This window comes from Chiroxiphia lanceolata, chromosome 19, assembly GCF_009829145.1.
Source record: "Chiroxiphia lanceolata isolate bChiLan1 chromosome 19, bChiLan1.pri, whole genome shotgun sequence".
Classification (NCBI taxonomy): domain Eukaryota; kingdom Metazoa; phylum Chordata; class Aves; order Passeriformes; family Pipridae; genus Chiroxiphia; species Chiroxiphia lanceolata.
Genome location: NC_045655.1, coordinates 9,183,202 through 9,203,288, shown reverse-complemented (window position 1 = coordinate 9,203,288; position 20,087 = coordinate 9,183,202). Strand labels below are relative to the sequence as shown.

General features: G+C 42.6%; 2 protein-coding genes across 3 annotated transcripts in view; both read left to right on the top strand.

Annotated features, from left to right (window-relative positions):
- PITPNC1 (phosphatidylinositol transfer protein cytoplasmic 1) overlaps positions 1-6,226 on the top strand; it is a 78,000-nt gene extending 71,774 nt beyond the window's left edge. For both annotated transcript variants that reach the window (XM_032706562.1, XM_032706563.1), the window contains one exon: positions 2,699-6,226. In XM_032706562.1, the coding sequence (XP_032562453.1) occupies positions 2,699-2,958 (260 nt within the window). In that variant the 3' untranslated portion in view covers positions 2,959-6,226. The remainder of the gene's footprint in view (positions 1-2,698) is intronic.
- Positions 6,227-7,894: 1,668 nt separating this feature from the next.
- NOL11 (nucleolar protein 11) lies at positions 7,895-19,332 on the top strand. The gene is made up of 18 exons (XM_032706549.1): positions 7,895-8,045; positions 9,354-9,467; positions 10,176-10,232; positions 10,774-10,919; positions 11,161-11,218; positions 11,696-11,834; positions 12,208-12,405; positions 12,688-12,764; positions 13,482-13,605; positions 14,268-14,371; positions 14,625-14,702; positions 15,486-15,670; positions 15,927-16,052; positions 16,214-16,435; positions 17,181-17,259; positions 18,232-18,324; positions 18,620-18,727; positions 19,031-19,332. Exons 1-18 carry the CDS (start codon positions 7,911-7,913, stop codon positions 19,142-19,144), a joined length of 2,157 nt encoding a protein of 718 aa, XP_032562440.1. The 5' UTR covers positions 7,895-7,910; the 3' UTR covers positions 19,145-19,332.
- Positions 19,333-20,087: the final 755 nt, after the last annotated feature.

Sequence of the window (20,087 nt, the reverse complement as noted above, 5' to 3'; positions counted from 1 at the left end):
AGAATCTTTCTCCGTGAAGTGCAATCCTGCCCTTGGTTTGCACTTTAAACCTGCCACTGGTGTAAGGAAGGGTGGGGTTGGGCTCCCTGTCCTCCAGGAAAACACAATGCTCAAATTTCAGTTGGATGCATAAAGAGGAAGTTAAAGAGGAGTTTTACTCCTATTCTTTAAATAGTTAAAAAATGCAGGAGTTCACAGTGCTTCAGTCAAAAAGCCAGGAATGGGGGGAGTGGAAAATTGCTATGGGACTGCTAAAATTCTTTGTTTCACCAGGAAAAAAAGAATCCAATGAATTATTCACTTTTTTCTAAGTAATTTTAATGTTGTCATTGATTGACTACCAACAAGGTGGGAAGTATTTTCAGAAGTATTTAACAGCAGTTTGTGGAGAAGGGCAGGTTTCTGTGTAGGTTCTTTGATTGAAATTCTGGAAATTTCATAAAGTATTTGATTTCCTAACTTGAGCACCACATGCAGAGGTCTAAAATTAGAGATTGTTGCTCCCTGCAGATAGAAAAGATGCAATGGTCTTTGCTTTTGAATGTCATTATTCCTTTATTTCTACTCACTGTTCTGTCAAACTCAGTGATGGTTTTACTCGTGTAATGAGTTGGGGCAAGGCCTGAAGGGCTCCAAGTCTTTCCTTGGTTTTTACTCAGTTCCAGTTGTCACCAGCCTGAGAAAGGTGTTGACTGAGTAGTCACCAGGAAGGTAATTCTTGTGTTTGTAATGCAGCAGCTTCACTGACATCAAGGTTACCCTCTGTAGTTGAGAATTAGTTTGGATTTTGGCTCCACACTTCAGGATTCCCCTCTGGAATAATTGTCAGTGAGGTCAGAACAGAAGTTGTCATTAATGGAATTTATAAAAAAGGATCTGAGCCTTCTTAGCTCAGGGGAAGGGCTGTTTTACTGGACTGTGGGTCAGAGCAGAGGGGAGTTAAAGCAAGTATGAGCCAAAAAGCAGAAGTCAACTGAGGGGACATCAGGTTGTTCATGTGTGCATTGGAAATGAAGGGTCTTGGAGGCTCCACTCAGCAAGATTGCACTTAAATGGCCAATGCACTGAGAAACCTGCCTGTCCCCTCCCATGTTTCCAAGACAGCTTTTGGTTCACCTTGTCCAGAATTCCTCCATCGGAATCGCTGCCGTGCCTGCACCGGCTCCCTGAGATGCCGGGGGGATTTGGGACCCCTTGAGTGCAGGAACACTCCCACACTGTTACAGGGTGTGAAATGAAATGTAGACCAGCAAAACGGGTTCAGATCTCTCTCCAGCACGAGCAGGTACAGCCCCTCTGAGACCATCTGTTTATTGCCACCACTTCTCAGGTCTGAAAACAGCTTCGATCTCACTCCTAATAACTGTGGCTGGAGAGCTCCCTGGAATTTCAGTGCAAGGGAGAGGGAAGGCAGCTGGCAACGTGCATGCTTTTGTTTATTTAATATCATGTTGTAATACAACATAAAGCTGCTTTTACATAACATTTGCAGCCAAGGTTACAGTGCCTGCAGCTGGGTGCTGTTAGAAAGTGTGGATGCCCTGGTAGTCCAGGGTTTTGTCACAGTTGGTCATCACCACTCCCAGTCCAGTGCCTCAGACACCCAAATGGGCGAGAATTCTAAGTTGATTAAAAGCCTAGTGGGTTTATTTCTGGGTTTTTTTGAGCTTTCAGGGCTCGATCTATAAATGGTTTAATGAAAGATTTCAAATTCACGAATTTAATGTGACATTCAATGCAAACCTTCAGTTGGCTCGGTGGGCGTCTTGCAGGCACTGCAGGCGTGGAGCAGCAGGTTCCAGAAGAGCCTTCCTGATTTTCTGCTCAACTTCCCAGTTTGTAGCAGATGTCACTCCTTTGGGATCGCATCGGGAAAGTTTTGCAGGGCTGGGCTCAGGCAGAGCCCGTCCACGCTGGGGTCGCTCTGCCCTCTTGTGGGGTTCGACAGCACCGGGACACCTCTGGCACCTGCAGGACGAGAATTCCTGGGATCCCATTATCCATCGCACATTGGCTTTAATCTCTCAGCTCCTTTCGCCTCCGTTTTTCAGGGAATTGAGCAGTGGATTTGTCACTCGGCCATCAGGGTTTAAGTGCAGTTTCTGGATGGAAGGTTGGAAGGCACGTTGTGGCTTTGTCAAGTGAGAGGGAATTCTTCAGGCTTTAATAGTGGAAAAGCAGAAGGGGTTCAGTTCTGTGCATGAAGCTGCAGCTACAAGTCAGTGGAAGGAGAGAGAATTTTTCATCCCTTGATAATTAAAACAGATGAACAAACCCATGACAACCCTTTACCCATTTGGGCTCATAACCTAAATGAAAGCCCCAAAACCCCTTTCATTTTTATTTTGCTTGAAGTTCTGAAAATTTCTACCTGCTGACTGTTTACCCACTGTGCAATAGCTGGATTTTCCCAGCGATTCCAGAGGCAGCAATCTTTATTCAGCTCAGACCCACGCAGAAGAACCATTAGGATGTGATTAATGGACTTAAAACTTTGTTTCCTTTAGTTGTGCTTATCATGCTCCAGTCAGTGCATTACAGTGGGGAGGCATTCATGTGGAGAATCCCTTAATGAGATGCATGATAAGCAATCATTCCCTCATTTAGAATTTGGATGGAAGTAGTTTAACTGAGCTAGTGAAACAATCATTTGAAATTATTCTAACGTGCCTTTGTATTTCATTCCCTCTCGCTGAAGACATGACAATGGATGAAGTCCGAGAGTTTGAACGAGCCACTCAGGAAGCCACCAACAAGAAGATCGGGATTTTCCCACCGGCAATATCTATCTCTAACATTTCCATGCCTTCCTCAACCCGCAGTGCTCCATCTAGTGCTCCATCAACTCCTCTCTCCACAGATGCTCCCGACTTCCTAACAGTTCCCAAAGACCGGCCTCGGAAAAAGTCTGCTCCAGAAACTCTCACCCTTCCAGATCCATCCAAAAAAACCTTTTAAATTAACCCTGCATGTTTCCTCCTGATAAGCCATGTCTGCCACAGCAAGAGTGACATAACTCAATTGCTACAAAGGTCGTGGTGATTTGTTGGTTGTTTTTTTTTTTCTTGCTTAAAATAATCTTCCCGGTGTGGAAAGGTGACTTCTTTCCTCAGACTCGATCCTTAAAACCTTCTGAGAAGTGCATGCACGAGAACGTAGTTTATATATTCCTAAAGTAGTGTTTCAAGCCATATGGTGCATCTTACTGACATCCATGGAAAAGTCTGAGGGGATGCTCTAAATGAAAATCAATCCTCCTGTAGCAGAGTCCTGCCTGCAAACCCTCATCTAGGTCACAGCATTTATAATTAGGAGTAGGTATTTAGTAAAGCTGCCAAGGACTTCTGAGGCAAATTAGTGCCAACTCAAATGCAGGGTTAAGAGGAAAAAAAAAACAACCCTTCCCATTTTCTTCTTTTATAGCTGATTTTAAAATCCTTCCTACTCTCAGGCTTCTCCTGTGTGTTTATAAACCTTTGACCTGTAACTCATTGTACTGGAACACCAACAGATTCACATTTCTCTCAATATGACTCAGGATTTGGGGCCTAAAACGCAAAACACAAATCTTTTCAAACCTAAAGTATCACTGTATCAAAGCCCCAATTGTAATTAATTATACTGACTTTGAGGCCATTGAACTATTTCTATCTTGCACAGAATTTGTAAAAGAAACCACCTATTTCTTGTAGATAATGTATTTTACTAGCTCTGCCCTGTCCCTTTGTGAGCGCAGAGTCCGTGCTGGTGTTCATCAATGGTGTTCTGTGCTTGAGGTTGACAAAAAGCAGCTAAAATGTGCCAGTTGAGAAGCAAAACCAATGAATTCTGTCTTTTCCTTGCTGGAAGAAGAGTAGTAGTCAGGCTGTGAAACCTTGGATGTAAAGGAAAGAAAATATGAGGCTCTTTTTTCTTTCCCTGCCTCACATCTTTCCTAAACAGCACAATCTCCTGGATCATCTGGGGAAGGGGGGGGACAAAATCAGTCACTTTAAGAAGCAAACGAACCGTGGGTGACCTTGAGGAATCAGGAGTGTTCCTCCTGGTCTGGCTGTGCAATCACTCTTCAATCTCAGGAATTCAAATGTAGACAAGAATGTTTCCCAGAGGGAAGTGTAGGTTGTGGAAGGAGGAGTAAAACAAGTGGCAGGAGGGTTCTCTTCCTTCCTTCCAATTCAAAGTGTGAACTCGGTGAGACCCTTTCCCTGCTGACCCTGATTTGGGGCACTTTGCTCTCTTCCCACACAAGTTTGGTGGCTGCTGGCAGGACCTGTCTCCTGGTAGCTGTTCAACAAGCTGCTGTTCAATCCGCAGGGAATGACAGCTCCCACCTGGATCATGGCCAGAGCAGGTGATGTTTTGTACCACTGCTGACCTGGGGCATTGAAACAAGAGAGTCCTGCAGAGCTGAGCTGTCACTGAATATTGAACAATCAGTTTGGGGGTGGCCCCTCACCTGGGCAGGAGGTCACAGTGGCTGGAATGCACGGAACTCCTGGATGGATGCAGCTGCAGTCCAACTTATGTGGAATGTGTGGCATTTAGGGGGTAGTTTTAGTAGCAGGAGAAGTAATTCCATTGCCAACCTGCACTGAAAACAGGTGTATATTTGTCTGATAGTGACAATCCTGTAGCCAGCAAAATCCAGGAACTCTCTGAGGGTTTGACTTCCTCTGTTCTCCCAGTCCTGCCCATGCTTGGCTTTGCTTTTCTTCCCAAAGCTGGGAATTCCGAGGGATTGGTACCTGATGGGTGATGGTTGGTTTGTTTAAAAAGCAGCTGCCGTAATGATGCAAACCAAACTTTCCTGCTTTGGTTTATGATTTCACTTTAACAAGGGTGCAGATTATACAATCATGATTATAACTGCTCTAATCTGTTTTTATCATTATTAATTAGTATCACAGTTGGAACATTGAAATGAAGAGGAAGGTCTGAGTACTTCAGTGCAACACCTTGAGGCAAAGGGGTTGTTTTCAATACTGACTTTTCCCAGTCAGCTTTCTGTTGTATTTTCCAACATGTTTATTAGGATTAAAATAGAGAGAGTTTTGCAGGTGTTCCTCACTTCTTTTGCAAAAGTACAAGCTGTGATTATTTTCTGAGTACATCTTCAGAGCATGATGCCAGGCACCACAGCCGTGTTCCTGTTCTCTGCCACAGGGACAGGAATTCCAGGATACAGCTCTGCTAGGACTTGGCAAGGAATTTTTTATCAAGAATACAGTTCAGAGGGAAAAATGTGCTTAGTTTGTTCGGGTTTCTATGAAAACCTGCTCCCAGCTCTGCTTGTGCTTTGATGTATTTGGGTTAGAACAATCGTGGCAAAACAACTGGCAATTCAGTGAAGCTTCAGAAGGGTTGATCTCCTAATAAATCAAAAGGAGAGGGACCCAGAAAGGCTGTGAGGAGCAGCACATTCCTGAAACACGTACTTAATGGGACTTCTTATGAATGTAATGGTCAATTTTGTAAATGACTGGATGAATCCTATGGAAAGAAACTATTTGACCTTATTCTTTGGCTTTTTTTGATTATTCTGGAAGGTGATTTTGTGACATCTAGTAGCCAATTTGCATTAATTGCTGCTGTAGAGACTTTGAAACTGAAATATTTGTTCCTTGAATTTCAGTTTGTAACAAGACCGCTGTACTTTGTTAAAACTGCTTTGAAGCTTGCTGCACTATAACTTCAAACTGATGTGTTATCCTTTGAAATAAGCCAAATGTATATGCTTTTTATCAAATAGTGAGTGCAGTAAGAGAGAGTTCATGATCTTGTCGATAGGAGATTTTCTGTTGCCATTGTTTGGACTTGGTTTTCTATGTGTAAGTTAAAATTGCTAAATAAGTCTAACGATGTTTTGCTTTAAATGAACAGCATGGTCATTGAATTACGATCTCCTGTAGTTTTGTGGTGTCACTAAAACAGGTTTTCATTGGTTTATTTCATTTCTGTGATAATTTCTGTATGTCCAGTAATCCATTTCTTTAATTTAGAGCACTGATGGCAACATCAGGCAATGCATCACCACCATCCAAGAAGGACCAAGTCTTGATTTGCTCTGCATGTTAAATAGTGCAAGGCTCAGCAGGAGAATTTGACTGTCATTTTTCTCATTCATATCACTTAGTTTCTGGTTTTTTCCGAGTTATTTATTATTTTTAATATTGTATTTTCCCTTGCATTTTGTTGTAAATAAACTACCAACAACTATTCTTTACAATGGGAGCTGTTTTCTCTTACTGGGTCTCCTCTGGGCAGGAACCTCCTCATTAACATTTACCCATTAACATTTCTACCCCCAGCTCTGCAAGCCACTTCCTCAGAATTAAATAGCACAAAGAATTGGCTTTGAAAGGAAAATTTAAAGCACTTCCAACCTCTCCTTGGTCCTGTTGTACCTCAGCTCTGTAAGGATTTTACCAGGGCAGGTGCCCCACCAGTCTGGCATTGGCCCATTCACTTGTAAATGACCATTGGGTTGACAAGGAAGTTTTTCCAGTGGGGAATCTAATTCCCTATGCAGGATTTTGGCAGCCCAGTGTTGTACCAAACAACCGGAAAATACTGGAAAAGAGACCACTCAAACCCTCTCAAACTTGTCTCCAAGTCAGTTCATTTTAGTCAACAACATTTTCTCCGTGCAGCAGCTCTTGGAGCATTTCAGGAGAGTCTTTGTCCATAGAAACGCAGCTTTCCCTGCTCCAGAGGAACGGCAGTGCAGGGTCAGGAGGGAAACGCTTCACAGCAGCTGGGACAGGACAGGGGGAACAAGGAGAGGAGTGGACCCCCAGTGATCCCCAGTGATCCCCAGTGATCCCCAGTGATCCCCAGTGATCCCCAGTGATCCCCAGTGCCCAGAGCTGACCTGGCGGGTGTTGGGTTGATCGGGTGTGTTTTACAGTTTGGGCGGGGCTGCGGTGGAATATGAACACACTGAGAATCCTACACCTGCAAACGCCTCCCGGAGCGGGGACACACCGGACCGCGGCCCCCGCAGCCCTCGGGGCCGGGCTGGGCGGCTGCAGCGGGGACAGTGCCACCCGCATAGGGGACAGTCCCACCCGCATAGGCGACAGTCCCACCTGCATAGGCGACAGTCCCACTTGCATAGGGGACAGTGCCACCCGCAGCAGGGACACCGCAGGGGCAGGAGCTCATTGCATTGTCCAGAACCCAGCGATGTTTTACTGCGGTGATCAAACCCCAGCGAAGCCATTACCTGATGCTGCGCTAATAGGCACACACGTGACCCCTCTCATTAACATACAGTTAACCCCTCTCATTAACATACAATTAACCCTGCATTAACATAGGCATGACACTTATCAACATACAAGGGACCCCTCTCATTAACATACACATACAAGAAGCTCATTCATTAGCATACACGTGACCCTTTATTAGCATACACGTGACCCATTATTAGCATATGCATCACCCTCATTAGCGGACACGTGCCCTCCCTCATTAGCGTACACGTGACAGCGCGGCACGCCGGGATGCTCCCGTGGGAATGGCCGTGGGAGTGACCGATGCCGTGCGGGAAACCCACTGGGGACAAGTGAATAAGGGCCAGAATCCTGACTGATGCCGACTGCCCCGCCCCGTGACGGCGTTCTGAGAACAGTCATTGATTTTACGGCATTTACAATATCTACACGCTGGGACAGCACCGTGCCCGTACACCCTGTGCCGGAGACCGCCGCAGAGCCTCCGCGCCCGCTCAGGGAAGGGGCAGGCGGGCACTGCCGGCCGGGCCCGGCCGGGCCCCAGCTGCGCTCCGGTCGCGACACTCGCCGTCCCTGTCGCGACACTCGCGGCCCCTCCCGCCGGCCCCGCCCCCGCCGGGTCACGCCCGGGCGCGCGCGCCGCGCGGGGTCTCGCGAGAGGCGGGCCCGGCCAAGATGGCGGCGCTGTGCGAGAGCTTCACGCTGCGCGGGCCCGGCCCGGGCGGCGGCCCCGGGATGAGCCTCGAGCCGGGCCCGGGCCCCGACCTCGTGCTGCTCACCGAGCGCGGCCGGGCCGCCACGCTCTTCAAGGTACCGCCCGCGCCTCCTCGGGGGGCGGCCCCGGCCTGCGAGGACCCCGCGCGAGGCACGGGCCGCGCTCCCTCCCTCCCTCATTCCTCCCTTCATTCCCTCCCTCCCTCCCGGCCTGACGCGCCACCCCCGTCCCTCTGCCCGATTTTTCAGGTTATTTCTCCCTTTGCCGATGTTCTCTCCCCATTCCCCATCGCAATAATCACCTCCCTCCCGGAGCCGCGGGTGATACCGCTCCCACAGCGCCCGCCGAGCTCCGGGCTCGGCGCTGTGTCAGGTGCGGGGCTGGCGGCTGGAGGAGAAAAGGGTTTAGTTTGCAGCGCTTGGAACTGAAAATATGTGCTGGTCTGTGTTGATTATTTCGGTGACCGTAATAAGAAAACGAGGCAAATATTTGAGTCTCTTTCTGTAAGTGGCTTTCACATCCACGGGTTTGGGGGTTGTAGTGACAGGACAAAGGAGAATGGGTTTAAACTGAGAGACAGTAAATTTAGATTAGATATTGGGAAGAAAATGTTGACTGTGAGGGTGGGGAGGCCCTGGCACAGGTTGCCCGGAGAAGCTGTGGCTGCTCCATCCCTGGAAGTGTCCAAGGCCAGGTTGGATGGGGCTTGGAGCAACCTGGGTTAGTGGAAGGTGTCCCTGCCCATGGCAGGGGGTGAAATGAGATGAGCTTTAAGATCTTTTCCAACCCAAACCATTCCGTGATCTGAGTGGATTGATGATACAACCCCCTTTGAGTTGTTTATTCCCACTGCGAAGACCAAATGTGAGAACAGAACTATGTTATAAATACACCCCGTGTAGCTCTGGAGTGAGGAGAGGGGGTTGAGTGCCCTCAGAGCAGTTTATAAATCACACAGGAGCTCAGACAGTACCATCCATTGCTCTTGGTCTCACTAACTCACCTTGAAATAAGAAGAGAAAAAACACGTGATTGTGTTAGTGAGGAAAACCACATTCACTAGTGATTAAAATTAGTACCTGCCCTTTGGAACAGCTCTTCCTCACACCTGTACTTATGGCATGAGCCCTTCAGACTGTTACAGGTCAAAGTTCTTTCTTATGTGAAAAGAAATAATTCTAATTGATGTAGAGTTCTTCCCTGTTATTCTGCAATCACTGGTGTTAAAGTCAGGAATGGGAATGCTTCAGAGGAATTGGAGTGTGGCAGTTTCCGTATTTTACTATTCTCATTCAGATCAGATGTTGCTGCCTTGCATTTCCTTTCTGGGATGAGAAAAGTCCCCAGAGTCATCTGTTATATGTTATATTTTAGTGACAGTGCCTTTGTTCTGACTCTTCCAGATCTCAGATCAGAAGCCTCTGGGCTGTTGGTCAGTGAAACATGGGCAGGTTCTCACCTGTCCTGTCGTGTGCAACTTTGAGACCCACGAGTACATCGCTGTTCATGACGACAAGGTGAGAGCCTTTATCCTTCTGTGGGGGAAAAGAGGATATGGTGGGTCCTCTGAGGGAGTGTGGGGAGGAAACTGGCAGTTTTTGGTTGAATGTAAAGGTGTGGAGCCCTCACAGCGCAGCAGTGACATGAGGGTCATTGTGCTGAACAGCAGTTACCTGGTGGCCCTCTAAAGCATTCTCAGTGCCTGATGCATTCATTCCCTAAGGAGGAGTTATTTCTGCTGTTGTGTCTCCGGTTACAGCTGCATGACCATTGTACTGAAATGGTTGTAACAGTTCAGACCTCCAGCCTTATTTTTCTGCTCTTGTTTCACAGTTAAAAGTAGCCTTGGCTTAGATCGTGCTGAGCCTTTGGCTTTTCCTTGTTGTTGTTGAGGAAATATCTTTCCTGACCTTTCATTTTACCTGCAACGTTCTTTTCTCTGTCTTAATCTGTCTCCAGATTTAGAGTTTAGAGTTCTGCTGTATCTTTTTTCCTTATTCTTTCCCATCTTTTCTTTCCAGTTCAGGATTTCTGAGCTTGGTTTCTATTCCAGTTTTCTCTGCTTCAGCTTCTTCTCATACCAACCATCCCTTTGGGCAGTTCCCACTCAGATCCCCATGACTACTTGTGTATTTTCCTCCTGCTGCAATTTGCTGATATTTTGGGTGCTGAGAAGTCTGTTTGCTACTGTTTTATTGGGCTTAAAAATGCTGCTTTTCTTAAAGGTTTTAAGAATATGGAAGAACGAAGATATTAACTTGGACAAGGCCTTTAAAGCAACAGTAAGTCTCTTCCTTGTGTTTGCTCTTATGGAATGTTTTGGACCCTGGTGGAGGGAAGAGATGCTCTAATTTTCATAGTACTGATCATATTTAGCTGACCAATGTTTTAATTTGTGCTCCAGGATGATGTGGAGTATTGCAGGAATCCCCTTGGACTGACTTTATCATCAAAATATTGCTCTTAAAACAATTGGTATTCCAAGACCAAAGTTTCTGAGGACTTTCTTTAAAGATGGTGAATTGTATTCAAATGTAGATCTTTGCCTTCTGCTGATTGATGTGTTAAACAGCACTTTGTGTGAAGTCCTGACCCTCAGTAATGGTTTTTCTGGTGTGATTCAGGGATGTGATGCTCACCCTGGCTTTTTGCTGGGCAGTGACTTGCATTGTTTATAGTAGATCTACATTGTTAGGAATCTCAGAGTTTCATCATTCCTCTGTCAAAAGTTTATTGGAAGAACTTTAAAAAAAGAAATGAATAAAGCATTTGCCTTTCAAGGTGTTGGACTGAAGAACCCTGATTTATTTTGGTTCTCTGCAGCTCTCAGCAGATGTGCACAGGATACATTCCCTGCCCCAGGGAGGGCCTGTGGTGCTGTTCAAGGGAGGGGGTGTCCGAACTCTGGATGTGCTTTTGGAAGCCCCACAACAAGAGATTGAAAACATTGTCTCAGATGAAGCCATCAGGTGAGTGATGAACTTTATGGCACTTCTCACTTGGAGGAATTGCCCATGAGGATGGAAGTTGTTCCCTTTTGGAGGGGATGGGGAGAAATCAAGGACCAAGATCTCGGGGCACATCGTTTTTCAAATCTTAGAATTACGTATATAAGTATCCTAAAAACAAGAAGCTGCTTAAAGAATAGTGTTCTGACTTTAGGTATAAACCTAGAATTTAGAACATACTCATGCAGTTTTCTGGTTTTAGGTGGAGTGGAGCTTTTATGGAAAGTCAACAACCTGTCGTAGTTTTCGCTACTGAGAAAGTGAGTCAAATACTTTTCCCTTTTAAAAGCTTCCATAGCAGTAGATCTTAGTGCTTTTTACAAAATCCATCACCTGTTTCATTTGATTTTAAGAGCTTTTAGTGAAATCATTATCCTGATTTAATCAGTGCAGCAGTTAAATGGAAGTTGTGTTGCTCTTAGGGCTGGGCTCTTAGAACTTCAGAGAACAATTAAGATGAAACACAGCAGACATTGTGAGACTCTTCATTGCTCATTGTGAAGATCCTATTTAGTAGGACTTATATTTTTTGTAAAGGAATTATACATGAATCTGTCTTTATTCAAATGCTTCTTTCTGTGAATCCATTTGTTACATCAAATTAGAATTTTCTTTACGTGCCACAGATTCCTAATTTTACATAACATTCAAAGTTAAGCAGTACTAATATCTGAATTTCTGTTCTGTCTTCTTTGTGTAAATTAAAGAAACATGTTATTTTTTTTTGTTTGTTTTAGGATGGGGACTTTTTTGTCTATGTACAGAAACCCAAGCTGGGTAGTCTCCACAAACACAGGCTGGAACCACAGGAATCATCTAAACCACTGAATTTCACAGCATATCTGAAAAACCAAACTGTCACACTTCTGTGTTTGTGTAAGTTACCTTTTATAACAGGATGTGATAATGAAGCAAAGACTTATATGAAAGGACATGAAATGTTGATATTTATGAATAGTTGTTTAATATTTTTAGCTCTTTAAACTTTCTAAACCGGCTAGAAGTTGTAATTAAACCTTCCCAGTACTTTAACTGTTCCTACCTGTTATCACTTGTACTTTGTAGATCTCCTGCTGTACCTTTATTTTGCTGCTTTGCATCACGTGTCCTTTTAATATCCTGTGTGATTTCTTCCTTGAACATTCACTGGATTTTGTTCTTTTTAGAGATGTACCTTTGCCATATCGTATCAAATAATTTTTCCACGAGAGCAGATGATAAAAAAAGAGTAATCACTTTTTTTGGACAGATTCCAGTGACTCTGTGTACCAGGTTCTGATACCTCTGCAGCAAGATACTGAAGAGGAAGAACAAATTTTGCCCAAGTCACTGCTACTAAACCTTTCAGTATCTGGAAGTGTTCTGAAAGGAACATCTTTGGTAGTCCTGGATAAAGACCACGTGGCAGTGCTGGGCAGTCTGGCTGCACCTGACAAAGAACCCAAAGGTAACTTGAAAAATCACAGTAAGATGTCACGAGATCTAAAATTTCCTTGGGCAAAGCACTGAGCAGGGAAATTGTGCTGCCTCTCTTGTTTAAAGCTGTTCACTGGAAAACCAGCTCACCTTTAAACCTTGAGCTCTGACCTCAGTGACATAATTCCAGTGCTGGATACTTGGTTTATAACAGTTATTTCTGTTTCCACAAGTGCTTGTAAGGGAAAGTAGCAAAGGCAAGTGTAGCATTTATGTTGCTTTTTGGGGTTGTGACTCCTGTCCTTTTCCTTAGAGTGCTTGACCATATGGAACACAAAATTTCAGACGTTGCAAACCTCGAAGGAGCTGCCCCTGGGGACCAGTGGCCAGGTAAGTTCAGTCTGGATTTGTCCCCAGGCTTTGTGTGTTTGACAGCAGGGAAGGGAGTGTGGGGCTGCAGAGCTCTGCTGAGGAGCAGTGGGGGCCAACTCCTGAAGCAAAATTAATATTGACCAGTCAGTGGGTTATTTCTGTTGGAATATTTAGCAGGAGAGGGGTGGCTTTTGGCAATTTCTTTGATTAATTTAGTACCTTCTCACTTCTGACGGTCTTGATTGTTTGGTGCAAATGAAATCACTAATTAAATACAAAACCCAGCCAATTGTTCTGTTCAGACAATTTGCAGTTGATGGCCTAAATGATTCTATGATCTCCCTGAACAGTATTTCAGGGTAATTTCAAGTGTCAATTAAAACAACACCTAAGTAATAAATGCACCAGTGAACTGGAACAGCTGACTGGTTTTGTCTTAATATTGCACAAGAGGGAACCTAAAAAGAAAAATTATCAGTGGACTTAATGCCTCAGAGCAGCCACTGTGCTTTAAAACATCTCTGTAAAAATACCCAACAGAAAACTTCTAATTTCTGTATTTAAAATCAGCAGGTAATGAAGATCTGCTAACAAGTGTTAAACCTACTGAAAATAATTTAAAATAATCTGATCACTGATTTTCAGCTGAATTTTATAGTAAGGAGTTCCCTGTCAGCTTGTGCAGAACACACTTCTCTGCTCACCTCATTAATGGTACATTTTAATATTTTGCAGTTGTGGTGTTATGAGGAAAAGTTTTTTTTAACTCATGGCAAAGTGCTGACTGTGATTATGTACAAGTGTGAAACATCATCCCTGGCAGCTGCTGTGGGAAAGCTCAAGGACAGTCAAACCCCTGGTAAGATTTTTTTATAATTACAGGGAAAAACTCTTGTAAAAGAAAGACTTCTAAATTTGTGTAAAAGTTATTTTAATGCAGTCCTATAAAAATCAATTGATTCTGAGCAGCTTGAAGTTACCTAACCCTGTATTGTGTTCCTGGCTGTTAAATTTACTGCTGCTGGGAACACCAAAGCACATAAATGTTTGAATTTTTGTGGCTTCACTTAACCTGGGTTGTCATTCAGGTACTGGAAAATTACTGAAAATATTGGAATGCCGGTGCTGAATACTGAAAACAAAAGGAAGTGCTCTTTCCTAAAATATATTTCAAGGAGTTTGTGATTAGATAGAGCAATGTCAAACCTTAGAATGTGAACTGCAGTTTAAAATTGTTCTGTCATAGTGGTTTTCATTGAACATTGTATTGGGAAAATGTTCCTGCAAGTAATGCTCAGAATAAATTGTGTAATAACTTCTTTTCCTCCCGGAGGCAAAATGAAGAAACGGGATGAGAAAAAGTATGCTGCTGAGATAAAACTGGCAACTTCCTTAGCATAAAATCACTTGGGTTATATTTCAGAAAGTTATCTACTAGCATAAGAAGTTAATGCAATATTCATACTTTAATAAATGTGCTCTAAGGGTTACCTTCATTTAGTTCCATTTGTGTGTTCACAGGTGTGTCTTCCTTTGTGAACTGGGACACCCTGGAAGGTGAAGACCTGGCGGTTTCCTTTCAGTCCCAGGAGTCTGTAGCTCTAAAATCTGAGTCCAGAATGAATGTAAGTTGGCATCAGGGTCATGTGAGGTTTTTGTTTGTCTTGCCTCTTCCCCATGCTGCTAATCCCTTTTAGCTGTTGCAGCAGAAGGAAATTTCACTTTGTGTTGCTCGTTGTTTCTAACACTGTTCCTGGAGTTGGAGTTACTGGTTGTGATGTGTGCAGTAATTTGACACATGAAGTTCCTGGTTGTCTTGCCTGAAATCCTTAAGTGAATAGTCACTGAATAGTAACTGTTTGTTTTTCTTTGCCATAGTTAAGATCAAGAAGGAGCAATGTTGCCAAAGTACAGCCAGAGAACTTCTCAGTTGGGCAGCTCTTACTAAATCTCAAAGTAAGTAAACCAAATATCCTGAAGCAGTGTTTAGACACTCAGAATATTCCAGGTGTCTCTTAAACTGTTATCTTTTTCCGTGTCCTCTTGCACACATCGGGTTGACAAAGCTGCCTTGATCAGGTGAGCTGAAGGATGTTATTAATTGTGCAAGAACAGAATTTGGGCTTGATGAAATTCAGTTTTGTCATAGGAGGGTGTTTGAGAACTGTACAGTGCAGAGCTTATAACAGCTGAGTTCTGAAAACTTGCACAGATTTGTTCGTTTTTAATGACAACCTCTTACAGTAAATAAGGTGGGAGGATATTTCACCTGAACTCTGCTTTTTTAGGTTCTTATTTATGGGTTTAATTTTGTTGAAAGCAGTTTGGCTCTATGAAGTCTGAATGCTGGGAAATCCACTGCAAATGCAGGAATAAGCTGGTTAGTTCCTTTCTGGAACTCGCTGCCAGTGTTGTGGTAGGTTAAGTTTCTGTTCCTGTGTAAATGTACCTGTATTTCACCTGTGGCTGAACACCTTGGGAATGTTCCTGAAGTAAAAGGTGATTAATCCATGAGTAGCTGAAAGATACAGTTACCTGAGTTCAGAGGCAGTAATTACCTCATTTGGCTCTTTCATGCTTGATTGATTATCAAAACACGGAGTGGTGAGGGATTTTTCTGTAAATATTTTTAGCTTGAGATCAAAACTAAGTCTGTTTCTACTTGGTCTGATTAGTACCAGGACAGTTCTCCAGCCTGGGCCTTGTGTTTCTGAGTTGTGCAATATTTGTCTTTTCCAGGATGCTCCTACAAACGTGTTAGAAAATGAACTGAAAAAACTGATGTCAAAAACACAGACACCAGATTTACAAGCTGCCATTGGGAGTGTGGTCACTGCCCTGACAAACAGATGTAAAGCAAACCCAAGGTACTACCCTCAAAGTTTCCTGCTGCAGATAGTGGAAACTCGAGACTTGTCCTACAGGTAATGAATGACTCTGCTCTTTTTAAACTGTGGGGAGTAGTCTTCAAATATAAAATTAGAAAAGTAGAAATCCCTTTCTTCATAAAGCACTCTTGAATTATCAGAATTTACTGTCAAAGGTGCTTATTTTCTGGTGAAACTGATGTTTTAAGTAAAAGTCCAGCTGGGGGAGCAAGATCAGTACCACTGCCTTAGTTGTAAATGTAGTTCTCAGTGGGTGTGAACTGTGCAACCTATTAATTGCTTTTTTTTACAGTTTGTGTCCAGATTTAATGCCCATTGCATTGGAAAAAAGAGATTTCTATCTCTTACAAATCTGCTTACAACGGTTTCCAGATATTCCTGAACAAATGACCTATGCTTGCTTGAAAACATTTTTAAGGTACCTTGAAATCACTTCTTTTTTTCTTCACCAACTTTTAGTATATGTTTTTACTTTCATAGTAAGCTTCAAAGAGTGGGTACTGCCAGTGGGTTGATGGCATTGCTGATTTTTAAAGCTAATGATTAAAAGTGTTAAACGTGTGGCATTTTCTTCTGCAGCATCAGTGATGCCTACCTTCGAACGACAGACGTGGATCTGGACTCTGTCATCTGTTACATTGATGTTGAATTCAACAATAAGGGAGTTAAGACTGAAATTGTAGAAAATGGTTTCAATGCAGAGCTGGACCAGGACACGTGTGATACCAAAATCCCAAGGCAAACCCATTCCAAGAGCGATGGTGAATCCTGCCCCATTGGACCCCACAGGGCAGCACTGTTGTATCCTCTGTGCAGTGAAGGGAAGCCAGTGCACTGTATGTGCTGTGGGTGCTTCTATTTGACACATCTTCTGTTATTGCTGAAAATTTTGGAGAAGTTCTTACTCAGTAGAAAAATCGTTTAGGATATGGAATCATACAATGGTTTGGGTTGGAAGGGACCTTAAAGCTCATCTCATCCCACCCCCTGCCATGGGCAGGGACACCTTCCACCAGCCCAGGCTGCTCCAAGCCCTGTCCAACCTGGCCTGGGACACTTCCAGGGATCCAGGGGCAGCCACAGCTTCTCTGGGCAACCTGTGCCAGGGCCTCACCACCCTCACAGAGTAGAATTCCTTCCTGACATCTAACCTAAATTTCCCCTCTTTCAGTTTGAGTTACATAAATAGAAAACGTATAGGAACTAGAAATTTTTTAACGAGCTACATATATAGAAACATATAACTTTTAGAAAGCATCTACACCAATTTAAACTTGTTCTCTATTCAAGAGTAAATGGTATCAGTGATTTGGATGTTTGCCTGTTGAAACACATGAGCCAGTTACATCCTTGCAGTGAACACAACTGTTCAAGGTGCCTGTATTGTGATGTTTTAGTTGCTGTCAGTATTTTGTGATAGAAATAAGGATGATTCAAGTAGGACTTGTCTCAAAGAACCTGGAGAAATATTATATTTAGAATTCACTCTGGTTTGTAGAAACTGGTATTTTTCCTGCAGTTTTATTCCCTTAATAGCACTGCCCAGAAATTCTGTTCTCCATTCAGCTTACAGTGAAACGTTTCTTTTGCCTCACCTGAAAAACCTCCCAGCTCAACAAGTTATTGTAAGTATGTTGACTTTGAAAAGTGTAAAAACCCTTGTTATTTTGTGGGGAGAGAAAGAAAAGAGAGTTTTTCAGTTGTATGTGAGAAACTCACCACTCTTAGTGGAGTCTGAATAACAAATTAATGCACAAAAATTAAATTAAGGTGCCTCATAACATTTAATGTTAAGGACTGTCACAGTTTTCCACATATGTATGGAAATTTTACTAATTTTTGTAGTCCTTGCTTGTTTTAGAACATAAGTAAGAAACCCTCTTTATGACCCAGCCTACTTGGAAAATGTTGTTTATATTTTGTTAGAAAGTAATGGTGCTTTTGTTTGATTTAGATGCTTCTTAAAAAAGGAACAAGACATGTTGATTTAGTCAGTTCTATCAGCAACAGAAATTTAGAAAATATGAGAAACAAACTGTATAATGTCAAATGTAATACAAGTCAAGATCTTCTCAAGGCATCTCTGTTGAAGGAAAAACCCACTAAACTCCCCTGTTCCTCAAAACCTGAAATATAACTTCAAGAACTGGATGTACCTGAGTGTATATGTGGTTTTCCAATGATTTCAGAAAAACCATCTCAGAACTGACACATCTCCTCATTGACCTTATTCTGACCAGTAGCAATTTATTTTGGGGTACTGAAAGTGGAACTAAGATTATTAATGTCAATACAGGTTTTAGGAAAGTTCCTAGAAAGGTCTTTGTCTGAATTACATTGCACTGGCAAAATCACTGGAACAATGATTACCCCTCCCTGTAATTTACATTGAATTTTGCTGAGAATTTTCAAACATCCAGCTGGGGGTGGTGTAAGAGAACCATAAAACTTGTTTTTAATGTGTAGTATACAGGTATCTACGTTGCTTTAACAAACAAATTAAAAAAACCTTCACGAGTATTACTGTGAGCAGGACAAAACGCCTCAGTCTGTTAAATGTTTGTCCTTTAGAAATGTTCTGACTTTTCTACTTTTAGCTGTTTCTCAGGTATTTGTATTACCTGTATGTGAAATGCAGTGAAAAAGTGAATACCACTCTTCCTGGAGTTCGCTCTCCCACTATAAATCAGGTGAGAAATTCATTCTGAGACTTGCATTTCCTTCTCCTTCTGTGGTGTGTAAATTGGTGAGTAGCTGTGAATATCTGAAATCAACTGACATCTACATTCATTTTAGAAAGTATTCATACAACCTGTATTGTCAGATGTAACACTTTAACAATGAACACCCAAATATACTGCCTTACAATATGAGCCCCTGCCTTTTGCATTAGAAATTAATGTTTCAGAGTTGAGCTTTTAAAGCAAAATCTGTGTCATTTGCAGGCTGTGAAGTGTAAGTGTTCTTTTCTTGGTTTATCTCCAGATCATGGATTGGATGTGCCTGTTGCTGGATGCTCATTTCACAGTCATGGTGATACTGCCAGAAGCAAGAGAGTTGCTTTCAAACCTGCATAAGTTTGTGAGAGCCCAAGTAAGTTGCATCTTCTGGGATGATTATTTAATTTTCAGTTGGGTTTGGAATCATTGGGGAGGGTGAAAGCAGACAGCAGCAAATTATATAGTGAATTAAACAATGTCTGTCCTCCTCTGTCTGCTCCTTCCTGAGCAGGAAATGGCAGTTCCTTCTGTCTCATTGTGATTTCAAAAGCTGCTGTGTTTGTTTGGTTTAAATATCTGAAACTGTGCAGAACCACAGATAGCTCCACGGGATGATGATGTATGAAAAGAATTAAAATGTATTTTACTATAAATGTCCATGTTTTCTGTTTTTTAGGTGAGGTTCTACTCTGAACTCAACAAGATTGAAGGAAGTTTGAGGGAATTACAAAGACTTAACCACCTGAGAGACTCTCAGACCTATTCTATTGAAGTGCTGGAAATCATTTGAATTGGAAATTCACTATTAACACATTTATTTTTTATTGATTCCTTTTATGACAGGGATGTATTAGCACTCCATATTGGGGATGTGAAAAAGTTGTTTTCTACATAGGAGGAGCCCAGTTACTCTGTAGCTACATGGGGGTTGTAAGTTTGAAACTCATGTATTAAAAGCTCTCTTTTTGACTGGATGAGAAGCTGGATGCTTGATTGTATTTTCATGTCACATTTTGATACTCAATCATAAAAACATCCTAAAATACCCCATGATTCTTGGCCAAACACAAGATGGTTGTGGCAGAAATGCTGAGGGCACTTGCTGGACTTGGGCTGTGTGACTTTGAAAGAGCTTCTCCCACAGTTGAAAGCCTTAAGACACTTTGGAAGCTGACCTGTTCCAGTTGTGTTTATAAAATGCTGTTTGTCAGTACCAAATATATATAAAAGTAAAATTTAAAAAAAAAAACCACTGCAGTGGCAGCTGAAGATTCATATAGAGGGGGACTTCTTGGCACTGGTAGCAGTTGTTTTCCATTTTCTGAACAAGAAAACTCAGAATTTAAAATAAGAACATTCTTTACTACATCAGTCTGTTTTCTCCAAGTACTTTTTCAACTAGTGAACACCTCAGCTTAGTTAACCTCATCTATACTGCTTCAATTCTTGCATTTCAAAGTATATCATAGTTTTAGATTGGGTTTGACTCTCTTTAAAATAAAAAGTGATGAAGTTTTATGAAAACAACATTTGATGAAGGTTTTTACAGGTATAAGCATCTCTTGAATTATACTCTTGATGAAAATGGCAATTGGAAATACATTGAATTACCCCAGCAAAAGTCATGCAAGCCCTTGTTTCCTAGGACTGACTCAGTCTGCAGCTGAGCTCTGGTGTAACATTACTCAGCAACACCTTGGTGTCTTAGAAAAATGTACATGGAACTGATTTGA